Consider the following 25,050-nt stretch of genomic DNA (forward strand, 5'->3'; position numbering starts at 1 on the left):
GGGACCAGCAGATGTGCTAGCTTGGCTGCTAGCAGCTGATTGCTGGTGGTCATACTGTCTGTCTATTCTCATCTTTTCTACCACTCCCCTTCTCCTTCTCCCTCCAGGACAAACAGAAATGCTTTTGTATGTTCTGGGACAAGTGAACTTGTTCCATTTTTTTCCTTTAAGATACGGCGAGAGGGCGTGCGTCTCTTCCTTTTGTGGCTGCAAGCACTTCAAAATAACTGTAGTAAAGAACAATTATGGATGTTTTCTTGCTTGATTCCTGGATTTTCATCACCACAGTCTGAATATGGCCCCCGAACACTAGATAATCTCATTAACCCTCCACTTAATGTTCAAGAAAGTAAGTAATTTGGTAGTATTACTCGATTCTCTACGTAATTAAATTCTCAGCACAGAAAAGGCAAGTTAAAGTAGCAAAGAACTAAGATACACATGTACCCAGGGAGATTATGGAGCTGTTAATGCATTTCTTGGTGGTTTATCAGGTCTTCTTCCAATAGTAACTTTTTCCTTTTTTTTTTATTTTTCAGGGTGGGTTGTTTTTTCTTTTGCTTTGTGTTTTTCTTAAAAGCATGGCTATAGTAGCTTAACACATAGCGGGTGAAAATAAACTGACCAATTTTATGTAATTATTCTTAAGAATTACAAGCAGATGCTGCATCTACTGCAAACTTGCACAGGCGGATTCTGCTTGTGTTGGCCAAAGCCAGAGCAAATGCTCATACTCTAGAGAGCGACCTACACAAAGCAGTTTCAGGCATGGCCTTCAAGAGAATGAGTGGTTGATGGGGCAATGCATAAAGCCAAATAGTTGATCTTTCTGCTGTGTCTATGTATGACCAGGCAAATAAAGCTGTGGTATTCTTGCAGCTCGGAATATTCCAAAGTATTGGATCTTGTAAATTGCAAAACCTGAGGCCAGAAAGGTCTGCACCAGCGGAAAGACTTGAGCTTTCTGCGATAAGCTTTTTATACATTCTATATATATATTTTTTTTTAAATATGACGATCATTATCTTGACTCTAATCAATAGAGTGAGGATGATTTTTCTCTTCAGATGATTCTTATGACAGTTTTTCCTTTGACAGTTCATTCTAGCAGTAATTATTAGATACTGGTTAATTTGGGGAGCCTCTTGCCTTCTAACTCAGTTTATTTCTGTTAGTTTTAAGCTCATTCATTAATAAGAATTGCAATTGGATGGGGTCATAAGTACATTCACATAAATGTGAATAAGTAGCTAACCCCTTTTTCCTCTGAACATTAAGCGTTGTTGCCTTTTTTCCACCTCCACCCAATGTTTTAGAGCTGACACAAGCATTGCTTGTAGAAGCAAGCAGTGTCTCCTTGACTGGCTATTACATTTACTGAAACTTAGCAGTCAAATTTCGTGGCAGGCTAGCTCTGCAGATAAGTCTGCTATATACTGTAATCTCTGGTTTGGAGTTATCTTGTGTTATATCTCTACAGCGGGAAAGGAGGAACAAATATAAAGAGGATGTAGGCAGCATAGAAATGCAGACTGCAAAAAGTGAATACAAACATCTAACTACAAGAACAAGAGAAAAATAAACTCTGAAGTAGCTTCACTGTAGAGGCAAAGGAAGGATAGAGCTAGTAAAACTTCACACAAATGTAGCTGATCAACTGCTAAATGAAGAAAATCGTTGAGAGAGGTAAATAAAGATTTGGCATTTGTGCAACACAAATGTTACACTTATTTGCATAAATTCGAAAAGAAATGGATTACGCCTTTTGGAAAAATTTGGTCTTGGCAGGTAGATTCCCAAGATGCACAGGGAGAACTTAGTTATTATGTGCTGTGTTTTCATATATGTAAGAAATAAGTTCTATGGTGGTTTATTAGCTAAAATTTCCTAATTTTCATTAATATATATGTGGATTGTTTTGCCTGTAACTGCCTCTGCTTACTTCATTACATTTCTACTTTCATAACTTGGTAGATACTTATGCATGAGAAGAAATGGTCTAACGTTAATGTACTTTTTTTCTTTTTCTTTTTTTTAATAGCTCAAGTGACTATAGAGGAAATCACTCCACTTGTTCCTCCACAATCAGGAGATAAAGGGCAAGAAGATTTAACAAGCTATTTCTTAGAAGCACTTTTGAAATACATAGTAATTCAGGTATGTTCTATAGTTTTCAAGCAAACAAATACAAAACTAACACCTGTTTGTCCATTGCAAGAAGACATTTACAAGTAGTGCTAGAAATGTATACAAAAATGTTCTGAACGTTTTTCCCCTTGCCCCTTCCTCAAGTGTCCCTTGTAAAAAGCAAATTCTCCTAGAAAATCTTGTCTTCTGTGTGAAGATTCATAGGTCTGTTACCACAGGGTCCTGCATCAGATTGCAGCATGGAAAAAAGCCAAGACTTGTCAGTCACTTCCAGGAATGCTGATTCCAGCTCCCTTCCCATTTTCACCTCCCCCTCCCTGCCCTGTTGCCTTCAACCAGTGGAAGGATCAACCAGGCTCACTCTTATTATGTGGGTTTTGTGGTGGTCAGGGACTTTGCTTTTCAAACTAAGGGGAAGCTTCTGACATTGGATTTTTTGTGATATGAGCTTTTAATGAGTCTCAAACTTTTGCTGGCCTTTTCCCTAGGTTTATACTCAGGCTAACTGACAGAAACAAGCTGAAGTAGGATGTCAAACTCAATGGTTTGTAAGACCGGGACTGCCAGTGTCTGTGCTTAGGGTCATATTTTTCCTCTAGCTATCTTTCTGGAATTTCTGCTATTACAGTAGGTTAACCATACAGCCTCTCCATTCTTTAATGGAAACACTCTGAGGTACTGGGAAGCCCTGATTAGTAGAAATGCTCCAGCATGTTTAGAGCGTGACACAGAGATTATTGTTTTCTAGCAAGAGCTTATCGGGATTTCTTATGTTTGTTTGTTTGGGTTTGTTTTTGTCTGATCAACAAGATATTTACTATCCAGATCTTGCAGGGATGGTGCCATGACTCCTGTTGGTACTTTAACTGTACTTTCTGGGACTTTAGTTTTAAGAGACTTGTAAGCTCAGGTGTAATACAGTACCTGCAGAGGAAATTTGGGATTACTGCCACAGCTGAGCAAGTGAACCTCTTCAAAAGAGAAGCAAGGGGAAACAGTACATATTTGGAATACTTCAGATCTGACACCGCTTGTGAGTTAGGTTCTGCTTGAAAGTAGCTGCACTGCTGAGATTACACTCACTTAGTGGCATTGCTGTGTGAACACTGGGTAGTAAGATCTTGAAGATCCCAAGCTACCTAAAAGGCAGATTATGGAGCTGAACTCTGCACAGAAAATGAAGACTTGAAGGAAGGAGTATCTAGTCCATGGTGTGCAACTCAGGTGCACACTATGTCCTTCCCTTTGTACTTTGATACTTCCATGATCTCAGCCAGTACTTCAGATGCCTAGGACAAGGGCATGGCAAGAGCTCCTATCAAAAACTGTGGCCTATTTACTATATTTCATGTAATTAATTTGTTGGCCACTTAGCACATGCTGCTTCTGAGCCTGCTCTGCTGTCATATGCCCAGCAAACTGCTTGACTGTATGACATGCTGTAGGTGTTCCAGGGTAATGCTTTCTGTGTCAGACTTGTCCAGCAGCACCCAGTTGGGCATCTATGCGTAAGTTTTTCTTTACAGGTGCTGCTGGACAAGTCTGACAGTTGGGCATCTATGCGTAAGTTTTTCTTTACACTTTTTCAGGTTGTGCTGGAGAAGATGGACAGTGCACAAATACGGCCAATGTTAAACTGAAATATTTCATGGCTTCCCTTTATCTATCTTTAGTCTGTGAACTTGCAGTGCTGGAATAATTTGCAACCTCATTTTGTTGCTTCCAGCATCTCCAAGTTTGAATAAAGGTGATCATACTTGTGATTTGTAGGGTAAACTTAATGATAACTTCACTTTGAATAAAAAAGCCCCTTACATTCTTGAAGACAACTGCCCTCTCTGTAATAAATTGGTAGCATTATATTTAAATTTAGATAAGTTACTGAGATGGGTGTCATAGAACTTGTTCACTATGTGAATGCTAAAGTCTTTTGCTGAAGTCTTTTTAGAGGCACTGATAATGTCAAGATTAATAGTTAACTTTGATATTAAATTCTGCTAAAGGACTTCATGTCACTAACTTCTGCGTATTAGCTACCCATTCTGTTGAATTGTATTGGGGGATATATATATGTGTGTGTGTATATTCCATTCTAAAGGCCCATTGCACTGTAAATAGATCATAATAGAATTGTGGACTTCCAGTAAGGAATAGACAAGGTGGGGGGGGGAGGGAGGGGGGCAGGGAGAAGTGAAAAAGCAAAGCTTCCTATAGTTTATGGTAGACTTGGCAGATTACCCAGCTCTGCAGGCAGATGGATTCTTCGGGGCAAAGATGGAAACTGCATGTTGGGTTTATTATTAAGGAGAACTTATCATGGTTTTCAGTAGGAAAACATTTCATAACACGAAAGGCTTAGCATTCATGGTCCATGAAAGTATATTTATGTAATTCAACTCTGAAGTTGTATCTTCTGCTCCTTGTGGTTGACAAGTTTGTTTCATATTGCAAACCACACAAATTCATCCAAGTACCTATTATAGTGAATATAAATGGACACTTGCTAGTCAAAATGTGTTAAAAGAAATTGTCAAACAAATGTTCAGAGCAGTATAGGTAATTGTCTTTTTCTTATAAAACATTTTGAAATATAAAATCAGTTTTATTAAAAACAATCAATTTGGGTTTACTCCCTGACTTCACAAGATGACCATAAAAGCAGATGTATTTCTGTTGGTTTCAGTATTTGATGTGTCAAGTTAATTTTGAAGCAACATTTTGGAAGAGAACAGTCTTTGTTTCATTGATGTTTCCTAGCTAGTTTCTGTTCCATCTTTCTAAAAGTGTTTATTAAAATGCATATAATTTTGTTCCAAAGAAGTAACTTAAAAGAAGCCATTTCATCAGTCATCTTTCTGTTGTACTCCTCGATGTTTACTTTGCCCAACTTCTTTTTTTAAGGTTAAAAGTTTAGAATGGAAGAACAAGGAAAACCAGGAAAAGGGATTTTCATTTTTATTCTCAAATTTTAAGAAATACTACTTACCTTCTATTTTCCCAAACATCTGTAAGGAGACCAGCTTGTATAACCCTATACTTGGTAAGTGTTAACACAGCTGATAAAATCACTATATTTTCTCTAATAAAGTGTATACCAAAGCAGTTTTGCTTGGGTCATATTGCCCATAAAGAACATTCTCCAAAAAGTATTTCTTACGAAAGAACATGTTATGGTTCCTGTTTATGGTTTTCAGTTATCTGTTTGTGGGGGCACCTGACCCTTTTATTAGAGTCAGTCTTGCTATATGAACCTGATTCAGGTAAACGAATGTTTTTGTAAAATGGTTCTTTAATGTGACCTCTGTTGATTTCAGTTGTGCTCTGAAGAGAAACTACTGCTGCTGAGATAAAAGGTGTTAGTGTGCTCTTCTTTGGGGATGTTGGCTTTATCTGTACAGGATCATAATGTTTGGATCATACGGTGCTTGCTCATAGTTCAGACAGGGCAAAGTTAGTTATGGTTTTGCGTCAACTGTATTTTGTTAAGACCTTCCAGTAGGAAGAGGAAGCTAGGGTTTAACATAGTCTTTAAAGCTGATGGTGCTAGAATGTACCTTTCCATACAGAGAGCATAATTTTAGGTGTTTGCTAAGCAAACCTAACTGGAGTTTTGCTCAGAGGTTTTTAGCCCATTCTAAGCTAGAATATTGTTTGCACATCTTGATTTTGCTAGCTCAGGTTTGCATGCACCCATGCACATGTTGGGTGTAAGCCAGCAGAGTTCAAGACTCTTGACTGCAAAGCAATACCATGCACACAGGCTTTAAGCTGTTATTTCATTACTTGGATAACATGAACACCTCACTGCTCCTCTTACCTGTTGATGCAGCATCTCACAAGGATTAGTAGTGATCTCCAGACACAATTTCATATTCTAAAATCAAGCTGTCAGGGAAGTTTGTTGAAAAGGTCTTAGTTTCTCCCTGTCCATGTACATGTATTTGGATTGTGGCTTTCTTCAGAGATGGATGTTTCAAAGCCATGTTCTCCTGGGAAAGACAAACAGTGGAGCTCCTCATCTAAGGCAGAAGAAACAGTATAAATCCAGCCATAAGCAACAGTAGAACAAGAGTTGCATGAAGATACTGAAGAGGTTCAGTGATAAAATAGCTACAAGAGGGATGGTAAGCAAAGCTGAGAAAGCAGACCTACTGCTGCTTGACGTCCTCAAACAAGAAATGCAGAAACAATATTTTCTCTTACGATGAAGATCTTGATTGAGTCTTCCACAGAAGTTTTACTGTAGTCCTCTCTTTTTCTGTGAACTGTAAACAAGAAACTTCCAAGGCCTTAGTAAAGAAGAGGGAAATGGGGAACAAGAAGAAATGGGCACAGATCTCCAAAACTATTGTCATGCCTTAAACTGTGCAAAGTCAGCAACAATGATGAGGATTTTGGGAAGAGTACAATAATGAAGGCAACAGAAACACTGGTAAGTAGGATAGTCTTTTCTCCTCTAAGAAGTTCTTCTCTGGCATGCATCTTCCCACCCTATTTGAAAACAATCTTCTGCCTGTTCTGAACAAAACTGACAGCATTTAGGCAGAAAGCAGGGCACACTTGGGCACTGAGCCTGCTACTAGAAACAGTTCTTAAGATACTGATGTAATGTTTAATTTAGGAGAAGTCATGAGGTACAAATCAAAACAGTAGTTTTAGTAAGCAAGCATTGATACAGGGCCTTACTGGAGACAGTATATTGGATTTTTATTTTTTTTCTTTTTTCTTTCTGTTAAGGCAGATTTTCACATAAGTATATTGGTTACAGTAACAAGCACCGAGCATTCCAGTTACAAGAAGCTAATAAAATTTTGGCTTGAGTATTACAGGCTTAGAAGAGCAATACAGGCTTAAAGTTCTCATAAGATTGGGGTTTTTTGTTTGGTTTGTTTTGAATGTCTTTTAATGTCTGTTTAGATTCTGTAAAATAGCCTTTAGAAACTGTCTAGTAAGAACTACAGCTGTGGCAGTAAGATTCCAGGGGCATTGTTTCTTCCATCATAGTAATGTGCCTTTCTGTGCTATTTCCAAGCCATTTAGATGGGCTCTTTCATTTACAGAGAAACAATAAAGTGAGCTATTCTACAGCTCTCTGCAGCTCTTCATTGCTTCTGAACCCTTTAATGCTTTAAAAATTAAGTGTGGTCAAAACTACAAGTGCCCACCATTATAACTGTGGTTTTGCTAGACTTTTCATTTTCTAACCTGTGTATGTCTTCCACCACCTACAGCTTCCTGCTCTTTTTGGCACGAGCTCACGTCAAGTTCCCAAATGGGGAAGGGTTGGGGGGTGGGCAAAGCCCAAAACAGAAAGGAAAAATGGAAAGTTGGGGGAAGGGAGTATTTCCTCTTGTGCTATTTAAGTCAATCTAATAAGTTTCTGTTTTGCTTTGGTTTTTCCATCAGTGTCCTCATCTGGAGCCTTGACACCTACTTCCAAGATGAACAGAAACGTGAAAATACAAGAAATTACTGAAGGAGGATACATTTGAGAAGCAGCTGCAGCACAGTTGAGAAGGGAGTAGAGAGATGTTCTGAGAGGATATCATGAAATTACAGAATGAGACAGTGTGCTGCAAAGACATGTTTGCTGGATGTCTTGTCCTTCTGAAAACACTGCCAGTATTGCAGCCTTCATGGCCTGCTGAATACCAATAGATACCAGAGAGAACTGATTCTTACATCTTTAAATACTGCACTACCAGGCATTTGCTTCCTTTTTTCACTGATTGTGCTGTTATACATGCTTTTGTTTAAGATATTCTAATTTTTAATTTACTTACTGATCTGCTACTTTCCACTGAATGAAAACAATGTTTTTATTTGTAGTAAATAAACTGATTGTAAGGTTTTTAAAAAGTATTCTGTGCATTTGTTGCTAACTTAGGTGGATGGTATGCAAGAGTCATGTAGTTTTTTTTCCTTTAAAAATAATACTTCTGTTAAAAATAGTGCATGTAACTTGAAAGTCTGTTTGGGAAACATTCATCAGTTTAGCAGCATCATGATGAGTTTATCACTGCTTTTGTATCTGGCTGTTGAAATGACACTGAGATGTACCAGCTTGGATTTCCTCAGTGCTGGTGCTGGATGTTGTATTGTGCATTTATAGTGCTAACAAGGAAACCTTTACAGCAGGTAGGCTGTATTCACTTAAAATGCCTAAAGTATATATGGCTGTCATAAGTTAATCGCCTAGATAGTAGCTGATTGTTTCTTCATTGCTGTCCAGATTTATTCCTCCCAGATTATGATACCATAACCTGGCAGAAGTTATGCTGGATCCCCTAAAACAACTCTTGACCTTGCATTAGGAAGATATAGAATCATAGAATGCTTTGGGTTGGAAGGGACCCCTAGAGGTCTTCTAGTCCAACGCCCCTGCAGTGAGCAGGGACACCGCTAACTAGATCAGGTTGCTCAGAGCCCCGTCCAACCTGGCCTTGAAAGTTTCCAGGGATGGGGCCTCCACTACCTCTCTGGGCAACCTGTTCCAGTGTTTCACCACCCTCATTGTAAAGAATTTCTTCCTTATACCCAGTCAGGGAAAAACTTCATATTCTTCAGCATGACTATTTTGCATCTTCTTCGACTCCCACCATTATTATCTTTGAACTACCTCCTGGCCTGGAAAACCATGGAACGCATCTCTTACTCATGTACCACAAGCTATAGAAGATTTGAGGCAGTGCTGAAATACCATCTCTGTCCAGTCTATTAGCTCTCCATAACTGGATAGGAGCATCATTTTCCATGCCTCCTCCTTGGTGTTTTTTGGCTGGTTTTTTTTGTTTTTTGGGTGGGTGGGGGTGTTGTACTGTCACCAGATGAAAACTGTGAAACAAACACCAGCAACAGGGTGTGTTTTGACAGCACATGTCACAATCTGTTCTCAGGCAAATTTTCTTCTTTTTGTGTCAGAGTGGATCTCATATTTGCCCTTGTAGAACTAGGAATAGAGTTGGGACACCACTGCCAGAGAAATGTCATTCACACCTGAAAGTTTTGTAACTGCTTCAGTTTGGTGATTAGTGTTGCAGAACTGTTCTACACCCTGTCTTGGGTTGTAAAACCTAGAAATGACATTTTGTGGTGTTGATACATGGCTGAGTTGAACTGGGCTGTTGACATTCGTTCCTACATGCATTATGCACAATTTAAAAACTGTTTGTCTGTGTGTGTGTCGTTCCTCTCCTCCCATCCCTCCCCCCCAGTCTTTGTAATGTTTTTACTGTACCTGTCAATTCCATCCACACTGAGTTATTAAGTACTATCACTTTTTTTCTGAAGCAGATTCAGGAATAGTGATGACACTGTCAGCATCTTTGTCACTAGCACAGTAGAGAACCAGAAGAGCTAAACAGTTCTGAACCATTGTGCAGAACCTGAGATGGAGCAAATGGAATTGTAGGTTATAGACCCCCGAATCACTACAGTTCCTGCCACGTGACTTGCCGCTGGGCATCATTCATTACATTCCCTGCAAGCGAGTATGGAAACTGTTGCCACAGAATCGTCTTTCAGCTAAGTCATAGGAAGATGCATGTGCCCTTGCTCTGGCAGAAAAGTCCAGAAAAATTAGCTAGTGCAGATGTAGCATTAGATGAAGCTGCGAAACTCCTGTGGCTTTGGAACAGGATTTCCCACTGTTCTATTCATCTTTCACCTATCGCAGGGCCAGAAGAGGCTGCATTTATTGCAGCTGCTGTTAGAATACAGTTTGGAATTAAAGCTTTCCCATTGTAGCCATGATTAGGTGTTGGGATCTGTATCAGTAAAGAACTGATGACCGTTATCACTAATTGTATTGCTTTATTGTGGATTGCAGCAGACCAATATTGAGATCTTTCTAGGGATGCATTAGGAAATGTGGCGATTGCTTGCATCTGCTTTTGCCAGTAGGGTATAAGTGACATATAGGACTACTTAGAAGTCCATTGTAGTTTTCAATGAAAGTGTGAAGCAGTGAGTTTGCTGAAGATTATCTTTAAATATCGAGTATAGCATGTAGCTTAAAAAAACCCTGAAAACAATGAAAAGCAATGTGTTCAGAAAAAAAATGCAAGCAAGGATGTAAGGCTATAGAAATGACTTTCAGATAAAAAATTAAAGGTTTTGCATAGCAGAAACACGTTGCTGTCTGTTGGACCAACAATATTGTCTCCTTCCAGGAGAAAATTACAGCCTTTTGATGTGTTATAGTCTAGTCTTGAAATTTTCTCTATCATGTCCATTTCAACCCATCTTGGGATGAGTTGTGTAACAGTGAATATGAAAAAACAGCACCTCTGAAAGTTCACGTGTATTGGTTATGGTTCTGGGATTTCTTTCTTACATAGAGCTTTCTCTCTGCACATATTTTTAAGATGCTCTGTTTCCTTACAGACATACCACAAATGAGACCAAAGCCACACTATGTAATGGTTAAGAAAGATGCTGAAACCAATGAGGCAATATATTGCACAAAGGAACCTTTTATTAAGGCTCGTGTTATTGTCATTCGATGGTTGGTGTCTTTCTGGCTTGAGCCAAAACCTCATACAGGACCTCATATTCCTGGGATGGAGGGTGAAAATGTACCAAAGAATATTCAGGTAAAACCAAATATACAAAGAAGTGTTTGGTTTTATTTTTTTGTCCTAGTTGTTGTATCAGCAGTGTGCATTCCTCCAATAATTATAACTAATAGAGAGTTAAAAAAGGAATTTCTAAACAAATGTTCTGCTTATGAATTCACTTTAGAAAGATTTGCTATGCCTTTTTTTTCGTACTCTGCTGTTTTGTTTTTAATCAAATAGACATAATAAGCCTTGAAATGAAATGAACCCTATCTTTGTTTTTTTTCCCTGCATTCTTTGTACTGTTTTAAATAATACTGTTATATAATTTAAATTGTACTGTTCAACTGTTGTACTAAAAATGAGCTGTGAAATATTCTTTAATTTTTGTTTCAGAGAGCAGCTGCTAGCATGGCTTCAAGGGAGGACAGCAAAAATGACAGCACTGATAAGCAGGATAGAAATGCAGAGCCAGAACAATCTCATTCTAACACAAGTACTCTAACTGAGAGAGAGCCCAGTTCTTCCAGCCTCTGCAGTATTGATGAAGAGCATTTAACCGATATTGAAATTGTCCGGAAAGTCTTTTCTTCTAAAAGAAGCAATGTTAATTTTCTAACTGAGATTTTTCGACAGGTAAAGAACCCTCTTTAGAACGCAAGGATCTTGATTATTATATTGTAAATTATCGTTACGTCATGGGCTTTTTTCAAGACCATTTGCTAAGCAGAATTTTATATAAACGTACAGGTTTTTTCTATCATCTTGCCTTTAAGGTTTAAGAACTGAAAAGTTAAAATTCTGAAATATTTTCTGTGTAGAATATCTCCAGTTCCTGATTTTTCTAATTTTATTTCTTTAATAACCAGTTTGGAAACATTTAACTTGGACTTTACAGTTCCCCATAGACAGGAATGTTTGATCTTTTCATACATCAACGCTGCAGCTATCAGAGGTCACAACCAAGCATATTAAAATAAGCCTCCTGTAGGAGTCTGCAGCTGTTAAAGAGCTGGTTTAGGAGCCGTTGAATGTCCTTACCTTGATAGAGTTCATCAGAATAGTAGGACAGATGGCTATAGAAGGTAACAGCTTCTGCTGCTGACTTTACTGCAACCAGAAATGTTAGCTGAGCATACTCAAAATAGTGTTTCTCAACTGGAAACTATTAAACAAATTTAACCTGCGAACATATGCCAGAATATGGAGTCTTTATTTATAATGTGAAAGTACGTAACTTTGAGTTCAGTGTGGGAGAATAGAACAAGATAGACCTTCTTTATGGCCCTTGCTATAGATAAAAAGATGAAGGATTTTTTCTGAATAATAGTAAAGAAAAATATACTAATTTTCAATTGAAATGCATCACGCTAATTGCTTTAAACAGCAGAAAACTAAACATTTTCAAACTCTAGTATATGTGGATGAAATGGATATTTTCGAATGAAGCAAATAAATGTTAGGAGCTTATTCACATCCAGTGTTTTGAAGAGCTTGGACACATTACTGAGGTATATAACAGATTACTCAAATTCAGCTGCTGCACAAGGGTTTGCAGAGTCTGAGACATTGAATGCAGAGTGTAAATTATTGGTGGTCAATTTAGAAACTGCCTCCCCAGCGGAAGGGGCAGGAAAGGCAGTTTTCTATGTTCTTTTCACAAGGCACTGCGTGAGTTCGGTAGATTATTTGGATTTTGTGTATGGTTATGAGAGCTCATTTAAATAATTATTTAGCCAGAATTTTTCAGTGTAAGTTCATTTCTAATATGCCAGATGTTTGTAAAATTTCTAAAAAGTTAAGGCTAAGTTATTCCAATCAGGAGGAGGTTTCAGTTGTATGGAATGGTGGGAAGATGGTCTGCAGAAGAAAAAAAAAGTTGTGTGCATTTTAGACTCTGGGGTGCAAAAAATGTATATGGGCTTGCAGAATACTCTTAGACTTGCTGAGTGTGTGACTGATGAACTTGTCAGCTGAATTCTGTAATACACAGCAAAGTCCTGTTTAGTGCGATACTGGTATGAAATGTCCATTTCCAGGGAGACAACATGCCGCTTGTGTCAAGTGGGCACTCCTTAAAGACATGGGCAATAAGTTTTCGACATTCACACCATGGACTTCATAAGACTATGTGTTAGTGTAGTTTATCTGTTCTTTTTTTAATACAATTAGGCCATCGTGGCCATAATTAGCTAAAAACCCGACTAATGTTAAGTTTCTGATCCGTGACTAGCTGTTATCAGCACAGCAGATCCAGAAAACCTCCTGAAGAGGGCACTAATCAGCCATCACCCTGATTCAAACAAGCGATTTTTTGAAACGATAATTCTGAAATCTTTTCAGGGGGTCATTTGTTTTTAGGATACTGTTCTGTAAAATCTCATTTAGCTAAAAATAAGATACGTGGCTACCAGTAATGTATGTCACTTGAATTTTTGTTAGTCATTTAGAACTGATTTAACTCCATTCTTCGAAGTCCTCTGAATGGAAGATGTTGTAATAGTGATTTCTGTTCATTTGTTTTGCATACTTTTGTTGAGTGTTTGGGCCTTAATTTCAGCAGGCTAGGTGTTGAGTAGATATGCCTGTATGGATTGTCATATGTTTCTTTTTGGCAGTGAAGTTTTCAAAGTACTTTCTTGACAAGTGTTCATGTCAAAACATTTTTTTCAAGTTTTTTGTTTACAGATGAAGAAAGTGAGCAAACATTTAGGTTCAGGAGTAGTTTATTTGTGAAGATCCTACAGTGGCTGTATTTTTTCCCTCCCTTATCTCTTAGAAACTGTGCATTATAGAGCCCAACTTTATTTCAAGAATTGTAACTATTTGTTTCTTTCTTTTTCTACTCACAGGCATTTCTGTTGCCGATATGTGAAGCAGCTGCCATGAGGAAAGTGGTAAAGGTGTATCAGGAATGGATTCAGCAAGAAGACAAGCCTTTATTTATGAAGGAACCTGAAGAAATAACGCAGTGCGCAACTGTAGATTGTGATGAAAGCAGTGTTGACCACAATTCATCAGAGAAAGCAAAAGAAAGAGAAGAGGTAAAATATTGTTGGTTAATATTTGTGCATCTTTTGGATATGCTAGTAGACAGAGAAGCAGCCTCCTTGACAGATTACATGTGGTTTAATTTGATGTCAGAGCATCTGTTGGGGAGACTCAATGGTAATTAAACAGTGCATGAATGGGCTACCAATTTGATCCATCTGTAGATTTTTAATGTGCTTAGTTCAATTTAAAATTTCATATAGTTTTATTAACTATTCTCAAGATGTGGATTATACAGTATGCCAACCTTCAGCTATATAAAAACTGTATGCAAATAAAAGGATGAGGAAAATAGTAGTTATTTCATCCAGAGGCTTTAAAATAATTGTTACAAACTTCTTAAAATGTATTTGTGTCTTTAAGATGCATCTTAAACATCTGTCTACCATTGTTTATTATTTAATACTTATTATATCCTTTTTCCTTTAATATAAACCCAAAATACCTGTCTAAAAATCTATGGGATTTTAAGAAAAAAATATTTTACAGGAAAAAGGGATGAACTCCAGTCATGTTAGAAATTCAAACTGGGCAAGAAATGGCTGTTACGAAGACACTTTGCATAAATTGTCTGAAATTGATACTGAAGAGCAAAATGTACGAGCTGGAGTGCAGTCAGTATTGCAGGTATGAAATAGACTTGATATCTAATTTTCATCCTAATAATAAAGCTCTTGTTATCAGTACATAAAGGGTGGAGTGTAGTGCAATACTCCTGCAAGGGAAACCCATGCTCCTTTTAAAAGTATGGTGATAAATAGTCTTAGAATAATGACAGTGGTTCACTATATCTTTATTGAACTGAAGTAGGACAATGTATACACAAGTGTTGGATAACACAGTAAAAAAATCTTTTAATTTTGCATCAGGACATGCATTCTGCTCTGCTTCATATCACAGAAAAAATAATTCTCATTTGAGTGCAGATAGTCAAATTATTCTAATTAAGTGTTTAATGAGAACACTTAAAAGTTTTTTTCTTTTAAGCTATTAGTCACCACAACAAAACATCTGAACCTGCAGTTTTCCTAATCTGAATAATAAGATGTACAGGGATATTTTCTCATCTTTATGTGAATTACAGATGGGATGAGTACATAAGTGTTTGAGAAATATGATCAGACACCACAACTGTCTACTTCAGTGATATTCTTATGGAATGGGAGAGTTGCAGAAGTCCCTAATAGAATTTTTCTAAGTGCTTCTAGGAAATTTGGCAGGGTAGAAATTGTGTGAATTTCAAATGTTCAGCAAAATGCTATACTGAAGTTGAAGATATAGAACATCAAGCATGTATAATTTGAGGGTCTTTGAAATGCTTTTAAGGTCATAGAAAATGTGTGCATTTTATATATAAAATGTGCATGCACATACATACATAGAGGTGTGTATATGACTGTAGCCTCCATAATATTCTTTTATCCAGAAGAAAATTGATTCTAAACAAAATAAACTAGAGAGATGTGCATTTGCCACTCCACCTTGTGCACTTTTACCACGGGTGACCATGCTAATAAGACCTCAATATTTCCTGAATGATTTCCTGAATAGGGTTTCCTATTCTGCTATACACTGTTATATTTAGAAAAAAACGTTCTAATTGAAATAACTTTTAAATGAAAATATGTTACAATCATTTAAGCTTCATGATCATTGCATAAAATGACTACTTAGATAATGAAGTGTTTCTGAGAGAAGAAACAGTGACTTACCTTTATCTATTTGCAATGTACTACTAAGGTTTACGCATCTGAGAATGCCTGGGAGATTCTTCATGTTGAAGTTTTTTAGGCAAAGATTCATTTGACCAGCAAATACCTTTTTTAGCCCCAAATGGAGTCAAGACGTTATTCTAACCCAGTACCATGTCTGAATTTGACATATTTCCCGACCTGGAACCACATTTGACTTTTTCTATGAATTAAGAATCCAAGACTTCTGTAGTTTTCTTCCCATTTCATTCTTGCATAGACTTTCTAGGCACTTAGGGTAGAGTAGGTTCATTAGTTGAGGCTAGTGAATGTAAAGCTGCATACTAATAGTTTTTAATTATTAAAATCCAAAGCTCTCAGTAGAGGGAAATTACAACTGTAGAACCAATGATTTGTACATGTGGATTAAGAAGGACAAAAATTAATTGGAAATCTAGGGCTCACCGTGATTCAAATACTTCCTAAACTTATATATAAATATATATATAAATAACCTATGTAAAAATACAATGACACGTCAGTAGTAGCTCCTGTAACTCCTACAGCATCCTTGCCTACTTTGTTTTCATCATTTTCATTCTGAAAGTCCTAGTTCACTGTACACTGAAGTCAGCCACTTTGGAGAAGGTATCCTGTTTCCTACTTTTGGAAAGCAGTACTGATCACAGTGGGATGAATGCTTTAGTTTCCTGGAACATAATACAGGCCTTGTCATACTGAAGCACACACTGTATACCAGGACTATTTCAAGTAGTTTAGCATATATTATACTAGTAACTTGCTGGCTTACAGGTGGAACTTTTGTGCAGTGGACTTTTTTGCTGGGACATTTTTGTCCATCATGTTAAAATAATTGTATTGAGTAGTTTGTTGTACCATCTGTCTGTTAGAGCAAAAATATACAAATATGTTTTGTAGACAAAAATGGGGAAAAAATCAGTCTTATTGTTGCTTTGTCATCACATCAAGCTAACGTATATTTAAATATATACTTCTGAGTGCATATGCAGCCTTTTCTGTTATAGATTTTCTCTTCCTGGTTACTATCAACTGAATTGCTGAAAACATCAAAGTGCTTCAAGCTCTGAACATCCACTCTTTTCTGCTTACAGGTTTTTATAATAAATTCTTCAAATATATTCTTTCTTGAACCTGCAAATGAAATTAAAGCTCTGCTGGATGAACACACTGATATGTGTAAACGCATTCTTAATATCTACCGTCACATGGTAGTCCAAGTGACTATGGACAAGAAGACATGGTAAAATGCTAATGCTTTTATCTTATATTATTAGTTCACAAGATAAATGTGGAAATTTACTTGGTAGTAAACACAGTAGAGTGGTATTGACTATGTGAACCAGTTTCCCTAAATCAGTAAATACGAGGACTTTAACATCACAGATAGTAAGCACCTAGTTAATTTGAGGCAGCTTAGGCCTCAGAGAAAAAAGAAGTAAGCTAGGATGTACAGACTACTATTAAGGAGCTACTGATGACTTTTTCCCAGGGCGTTTTGCTCATGTGTCAAAGTACTAAATATGAAAATATATATGAAGCTTTGCAGCCTTAAGAATAAAGAAAAAATCCTCAGATAAGCATGGATAATTATTATAATCAGATGCAGACTGCTCTTGATCTGTAATTGTGTACAGGAGTCTGTGTACTGTTTAACTATTTTGTTCCTTTCCAGGTGCTTAAGGTGCCTAGCAGGTGCAAGGGACCCTCTTTCAAATTAATTTCTATTATTTCCCCCTCTCCTTCTAAATAGCTGTCTCTAAAGAGGTAGTATATTGCCACTATACTCCATTGCAAGGAAGCAGTAGCAGGGGGATTTCAAATGGCTGACTTACTCCATTTTAACTTGACTTGCATTCAATCTGTCACTAGTATTTCCTGAACTCTGGGTAAGTAGAGCTGGTGTTACATGTCATATGAAGCTTGTCTTCTCTTGTGAGGAAATAAGGATTCAGTTCAAGGCTAGCCAATGGGAAATTTGGGAGTAATAATAGAGAACAGATTCCACTAGATTAGTATTTTCTTCCCCAATTTCACATCACTGTAAAGAAGTGACTCTAGACTGTGATGGCAAACACTGTGCCACACAAAATAATTGATGAAGTATATTAATGATAATGTTACATTGCCAAAACCTGTCACTGATAAAAAAAAAAAAAAGGGCAAAAACTCAGTTTGGAAATATAATTAAATCTTTGCCTGTAATTTCAGGCCACTGAAGGTGGTAGCACTTGAATGACCTGGGAGAAGATGTTAGAAGGTGGCAGGGGTTCTTCACTCTTAAGCGTGAGAAAAAGATTGGAGTAATTTCTTTTGCAAGAACCAAGTTAGGCTGTTTGTAATCACTGTGTTCTCTTTGGAATGTGTTTCAGCAAGTCAAGCCTGGTTATTATCTTAAAAATATCCTGGTATATATATAAGTATAACAAAATGGTAACTCCAAATTTAACATTGTTTTGCAGGGAACAGATGCTACTTGTGCTGCTCAGGGTTACTGAATCTGTGCTGAAAATACCACCCCAAACTTTCTTGCAGTATCAAGGAAGAAAAAACTCCACTTTAGCTGGAAGACTTGCAGGACCTCTTTTCCAGGCAATTAAACATAAATTCACTTTATTAAACATAAATTCAGCTTAATCTTGACCAAGAGATTAGATGCAACAACCACTATTGGCTGGTTTGTCATCTTAAATCATTGATCATGTTACCCAGATAATGTGAATGGTGTGCATTAACGAATTGGCTACATTGTTACTTTCTGTCTGATATTTAGTGACACCGTGACAATGTTTTTTGGGGTACTGTGAAAATAAAAAATCCCCGTCCTTTAGTTGAGTTGGGATAACTGGCAATGTGTGCAGTTTTAGCCTGCTTCCATTGCAAAATTAGCTCAAGTCAGCACAAAATCATCTGTGCCATCCATGCCTAACCAACTGATTTTTTTTATTCCTTACAGCAAACTGTATCAGATCCTTTCAGATTTTATAGTTGCAGAGTGCTGTTGTGGTAGCTTCTCTGTAAACAGGATCTGTAAAGTCTCTAGATTCTTTAGTAGGAAAAAAAGTATACTCAAGGTATGAATGTGATAAGAACTAATTGAGAACAGTATTAGAAAACTCTGGCAAAACTTGTAAGATGCCAGAAGATCTTTCATGAGTCAAACCAATTGTTCCTTTATCTCAGTCAGAAGCCCATGTTAACCTAATAATAACCTAATAATAACCTAACCTTGATAATTCATGAAAAGTCTGTGTGCTGGTGAGGTGAATGTCAGGACTATACAGACATTTTTGTGGCAGTTAGGAACTTCTTTTTAAGCAGTAACATTTGAATGTTGTCATCTTACATTCAAAACTCAACTTTTCTCATGTTATTCTTTTAGACTCTTATAGTAGCTTGGATCAAAGCGAATCTAAATGTGTACATCTCTCGAGAACTTTGGGATGACCTGCTGTCTGTAATGTCATCGCTGACATACTGGGAAGAGCTGGCCACTGAGTGGTCACTGACAATGGAGACACTAACTAAAGTATTAGCTAGAAACTTGTATAGCCTGGACCTCAGTGACCTGCCATTGGATAAATTAAGTGAGCAGAAGCAGAAAAAACACAAAGGCAAAGGTAAGACAACACTGTATACACATTGTTTGAATTTGAGCTGGGGTAATGAGATATTTGGCACAGCAGAATTTTGGTCTAGCCTTTTTAGTACATCTATGTAGGCATCTCTATCACCTGAAATAACCCAGTTTCTTTAAGATAAGGCTGCTTTTTAGAACCACCACAAAATCTCCACGTAAAGATTCAGTCCTGCAAATAGTTAAGCACATATGGAATGTAGTTCTTAAAAGGTGTGTTGAATGTTACGCTGTAGTGGGTTATGCCTTTCTCCTTTTATGAAAGTAGTTAAATAGTTAAGCCCCAATCACAACTTGTGTAATCTTTGTTACTTTCAACATCTGGTAAAAATTAGCTAGTAAACATGTGGCTATTGAAGGCAGAACTGGAATATTGATCCTGAAATCCAGTGAATGTTGTTTAAAGATGAAATGTAAGATTAACATAGTTTTGTTTGGGTTCTAATTCATCACTAAGTCATGGTGAAGACAGGTTTTGTTGAAGTGACGTTGTTGGACTATTTAAGAGGAAGGATACTTTTAATAATCCATATGAATGGTACCAGTTTTCAAAACAATTCCTAAACAATACAGGAAATACTCTGTAGGACATAATATGGGGAAAGGAGGTGGCCAGTTGCTTATAAAGGTACAGTTCTGGAATTGTTCAGAGACAGGAAGTCAGTCCTCCTGGATAGAGTGCTGGATTGAGAGCTGCAAACCCTGGATTCTCTTCCCAGATCAGAGACTTTCTGCATGTGACCATGAGCAATCACTTCTGTAAAACATGGGTAATGATACTGTTCTCCTTTAAAAAGTCTTTGAGATCTAATAGTGAGAGGCAGGATTATATTTAGGGTAAGTAATAAATATGGAAAAAAAGTATGATTTTTTTTTTTCTTTAGTCTACTTTTTAATCTCTGTGTTCTGATTAACGTGGTTCTCCGGTCAAACCCGAGGGAAGGTACTTCCTACAATATCCTAGGGTTTGTCAGTGAGAAGTAATCTATGTGGAGGTTCATTTCTCTCTCTTAAGAGAGGATGTTCCCATAGGCTGTTTTTTTGCTAAAGACATTTCACATGCTTTAAATTTCTCATCTTGAGCAAAGGCATTATTCACACTTCTGGTTTATTCTTCTGGTGTGTGACAGCTGGACAAAAATACATTTCTCTGTAGTTGATCCTGACAGGTTGTTACAGACCATGCATTTTGTTTTCCTAAACTATAGAGCTTTCTTCTTTTCCTTGCAAAAGAGACAGTTAAAAAAAATATTAGTCTGTGGTGAGATAAGAATGTGTATAGTTATTTGAATATAAACTTAAAAACATTTTGAATCACCAACATCACCCATACAGAGCCACATCAGAAGATTTTATGTTAGCCTTCAGTAATAGAGTTCCAGAGGAAGCCTCCAGTGTTAAATGTGAGTTGCAGAGTTAACTCCAGCTTTGGAAGTAATAAATATCATACAAATTATGCCAGATATCTTTGGCCCTATTAATTTGCTAATAATAATGAATAAGTTGTACTAGGGCTCACTTTCCGAGAAGATGCCCTTCTAATGATTGTAATTGTTTATCAGTTATAATTTCAGATTATATGAGATCAACGTGGATAAGGAAATACATTGCAAATATTGTTTAGATCACTTTTTTTTTTTTTACAATTAGTTGGTTTTGATAGTTCCTCATATGAGCTTTGTTTGCTTCAATATAAATTCAAACCTGAATTTGTTCCATCTTTTCTTAATCTTCGTACAGGATTTTTTTATTCATTTCCAAAGGGCCTTGTTTTCTGAGCCCATCATCCCATTTCTCTGCTTTTGGTGTTAAAATAGTTTATCATCTTTATTGCATGTTCCTCAAATGTCACCAAATAATTTGGAAAAAACCCACAATATTAATGGTCTGTAGTGTATGATTTTGTATGTCTTGTCTATAGGATAGCAAAGGAAAAGTTGCTATAGTTACAAATTTTTATCAGGCTACAACCTTTTAAACCCAGTTTTCTTGTGGTTTTGCATAATGGTTCAATAGCACCAATACTTCTGGAAAAAATTGAGTATCCTTCTCAGTGTTAATGCTGGCTGAGTGGGTTTATATATTTAAAAACCAGTAATGAGCTGTTTAGCTTTTAAATTCATGCTTGCTTTGGTAACATAATTTATTCTATCCATCCAACTTCAAAACTCTCTGAAAAAACACAATTACAAATATCTGCTGATACCAGAATAGAAATGAATGGGTTTGCGATTCTGTTTTTGCAGGAGTTGGGCATGAATTCCCCAAATCTTCTGTTGATAAGTCCTTTTCTAGAGGCTGGAGCCGTGATCAACCTGGACAAGCACCAATGAGACAGCGCAGCGCTACAACCACTGGCTCTCCAGGAACAGAAAAGGCAAGAAGCATAGTACGGCAGAAAACAGTTGGTACGTATCTGTAAAAGCTGATATAAGTGACATTTGAGAAAGGGTAACAAATTAATAACTGACTTTTGTAGCGATGTGCATAAGTTCTTTCTGCAAAAGTTTACTATCTATAATAATTAGTTAAATGTGTAAATTATGCAGCCTTATGTGCTGTAGTGTAGCTGAATAACATGGTTACTAGAATTACAGTTACTGCAAATTAAAGTAATGCCATTGATTTTTTTAATTCTTAATGAGTTTGATCACATGCCTAAACTGGATTGGAAAAATAATACTATTGTATGTATATGAAAGAGAAAACAGCTGGAATGGTTTGAGCAATAGTATGTATGGGTGGGTAATAGAAGGCACTTCTTTTTTTATACGTGTGTGTTTTTATAAACTGCACAAAATAGGTTGAGTATTTTCCAACTGTGCAAAGAAAAGTGTGAGAAGTATATATATATGCATAGTTTACAAACTATGCTGTTTTTTACTATACCCCAAATCTTGCATTAATGAAAAATCGGCACATGTGTGTGCAATTCTCCATTTCTGAAGCCATCTATTTCTCAACTTCATTACGTGCAGATGCTCTTTCCTGTGTTAGAAATGAATGCTGCTAAACAGTGTTTTAGGTGGATTGCTCAAAAGAAAACTCATCTGTGTTCGTGTGAATTTGCTTAGAATATCTTAACATGAACTGAATTACAAATTTATTTACTCTGTTTTCTCATCTTGATTATCTCAGTGCTATCCCTTATGTGAAGGAAAATTAAGCTGATTTTACTTTTTTATTTAAAAGAACCACCTTTTAAGGAATCTCTCTTGCTTTTTTACTATCTCTGTAATAGTAGTGGCTTCTGTCATTGTGTGTTGTTGCTTCACTGATACTTCTTGGAAGCAGGTACATTCTGACACAGTTTTAGAAACCAGGGTTGCATATTGGCAGTTGAATACATAACTGTGTTAGCTTTTCAGAAATTAACGTTTTCTTTCTCTTTCCAAAAATATTTGCAATTAATTTTTTTAAGTCACAGAGGTTATTTAGCCAGAGTTTTAATTTGAATATTCTCCAAAATTCTCCATTTTAAAACTTTGCTTTCTCATAAGGCTTTCGTTGGTGTCAGAGAGTAATTGTTCCATAAGCGGTACAGATATATGGGAAAATGAAGTCACTACAAAATGTCCTGTCTTTTTCATGCCTTCACATGCTACACAGCTTTTTGTGTATCTCATGCTGACAGCACCTAGTTTGACTAAAGTTTTCCTTATGGATCACAGGCAGTTTAGATGTAATTTCTGCTTCTCTGTAGATAGTCTGTGATGAACTGCTATGGTGTTTTTGTTTTAAATCTCAATTGTCTTAACAAGGTAAAGCTCATGTTAAAATTTCTCCTTCCCAAATTGTTAATATTTCAGATATTCTGTCAGAAGGTTATGTTGTTTGGTCAATTTATTAATGGTTTTGTTTTGCTGCTATTTGAAAGATGGCTATTTGTATGTTGTTAGCCCTAAAATGACTGAAATTTATCCTAATCAAACTATATATTGACCTGGTTAGCAGCAAACTAATCCAATTTTAGTTTCACTGTACTTTTAGCTTCTGTGGTTTTGTTCCTTTCCTCCAATTAGCTTAAATATTTGATATTAATAAGCCAAGTTTGTACTACTGTAACCAGTTAAAATATCAGCTCTCTTCATATTGTAGAATACCATCTGTGGACAAGCATCACAGCATTAGTAGGATGATTTTAAAAGATGAAAAGCCCAAAAAGAGTTGCCAGAGCCAGAATCCCAAACTCTTCGGTTTTTTTTTTTAAACGTTAATGAAGAATGTTACAAAAGCATATGTCTTAACTGTCTGCAAACAGTTGCTTGTTACAGTCTCTCAGGTCTGCTAAGAATGCTCTTCAGATGCTTCTTAATCTGTGCCAGTTAACACAGTGTCACATAATAAAAAAGCTGGTTTATAGTCACAATAAGTAAAATTTTCTATAGAATATTTTGCTGGTCAGATCTCCTCTTTCAGTTTAATGTTAGCTCCACAAGCCAAGTCTGGAATTGAGTCAGACCTCAGATATGTTGCATGATATCTGATACATAGTTTGTTTCCTTTGATTGTGAGTAATATACTCTTTATATCTGAGTAGGGGGAATGTGCATGTTGAATATTTTATGGTAAGAAAAAGCTGGGGTTTCTTTTTCATCTGTTTTATGTTGTACACATTTTGTGTACATCTGTGCACCACTATTTTTTGAGCCATCCTCATGCCAGCACACATTTATTGCTGCACCAAATTTGTGTGTATGTGTGTGTTACTCAAATAAAAATCACAGCTTTTCTGATATGCAGTGTGTACATTTTTAGCCTGAACTTATGTAAAGTAATTTTTGGAAAAGGGCCTTTAAACATGATATGCATATGGGTTGAAAAATCTTCTGTAGGGCTAGATACAGAATTTGTGGCTTAGGCAGCAGATTCTAGTCCTATAAAAATATCAGATCAGAAAGAATTTGCTAATTTACTATTGTTCTGCTTTTGTCTATAGACAACAGTGGAAGATTATAAACTGTCAAATATCTAGTCCACATTCTGGTATTAAATCTGCCTCTACTTAACTACTTAATTGAATGTGACACATCTTATTTAAAATAATAATTCACTGAGATCACATTTGCCTTTTACAGCATCTCAAAGTTAATTTTGCTTTCAATAATAATACACTGCAATTTTTCCTTCACAAGTTTCTGTAAAATTTCCACATTCCAAATTGTAAATGGGTTGTTCTGCCCTCTCCTTGCTAGTATCAATGTAATATGGTGGAAAAGATCCAGCCAAACTACAAGGGACACTTCTTGTTAAGATGTGTAATCAACACAGTATCCAAACTCAAAAGCTTGGTTTATTTCGAATCGTAGAATCATTTAGGTTGAAAAAGACCCTTAAGATTGACTATGTAGCTTGTTATTTTTTCTCTTGCATTCATTTTGAGATGCACAATGATGAATATAATGCATCTATGACTGTATCTTGAATTTTATTATTATTTATTATCTCTTAAACAAAGAGGTGTTAAAGCCTTACACATAATTGCCTTTTTTTAAAATTGGTTTCTGTCTTATAAAATGATTTTAATAGAGAATCGCTTCAGTCTTAAAATGTCTGTCTTTCTGAATTGTTTTTTCAAGCTGATGTTAAGACTCCACTTAAATTGTGCTGTATTTGTCAAATGTGTTTTCTGCTCTGTGTACATTGACCTACCCAAGTTATCTGCATGTTGCTGTTAGGGACAATTCTTTAACCTGCACTCCATTCGTGTACTTCTGATTCCCATACAGATCAGGAGCACTAAGATTCTAAGTCTATATTCCATGTTGTTTTGAAAATACATACAGAAAAGTTCAACAACTGATTAAATATTGTACTGACAGGATTTATGCAAGATGCACTGAAGTTTCCTTAAAAGAAGTTTATCAGCAACTGTTTTAAAGCAAGTTATCAAATTTGCAACTGTTTGAAAAGGAAGCTCTTTTTG

General features: G+C 36.5%; 1 protein-coding gene across 1 annotated transcript in view; it reads left to right on the forward strand.

Moving 5' to 3' along the window:
* Positions 1 to 25,050, forward strand: part of RALGAPA1 (Ral GTPase activating protein catalytic subunit alpha 1) — a 124,300-nt gene that overhangs the window by 8,731 nt on the left and 90,519 nt on the right. The window contains exons 6-16 of the mRNA XM_035902040.1: positions 172 to 349; positions 2,042 to 2,157; positions 5,050 to 5,188; positions 10,534 to 10,742; positions 11,103 to 11,342; positions 13,559 to 13,750; positions 14,247 to 14,384; positions 16,582 to 16,730; positions 17,950 to 18,079; positions 18,870 to 19,107; positions 21,371 to 21,532. Coding sequence (XP_035757933.1) covers positions 172 to 349; positions 2,042 to 2,157; positions 5,050 to 5,188; positions 10,534 to 10,742; positions 11,103 to 11,342; positions 13,559 to 13,750; positions 14,247 to 14,384; positions 16,582 to 16,730; positions 17,950 to 18,079; positions 18,870 to 19,107; positions 21,371 to 21,532 — 1,891 coding nt within the window. The remainder of the gene's footprint in view (positions 1 to 171; positions 350 to 2,041; positions 2,158 to 5,049; positions 5,189 to 10,533; positions 10,743 to 11,102; positions 11,343 to 13,558; positions 13,751 to 14,246; positions 14,385 to 16,581; positions 16,731 to 17,949; positions 18,080 to 18,869; positions 19,108 to 21,370; positions 21,533 to 25,050) is intronic.

This window comes from Egretta garzetta, unplaced genomic scaffold (genome assembly GCF_000687185.1).
Source record: "Egretta garzetta isolate BGI_Z169 unplaced genomic scaffold, ASM68718v1 scaffold79, whole genome shotgun sequence".
NCBI lineage: Eukaryota > Metazoa > Chordata > Aves > Pelecaniformes > Ardeidae > Egretta > Egretta garzetta.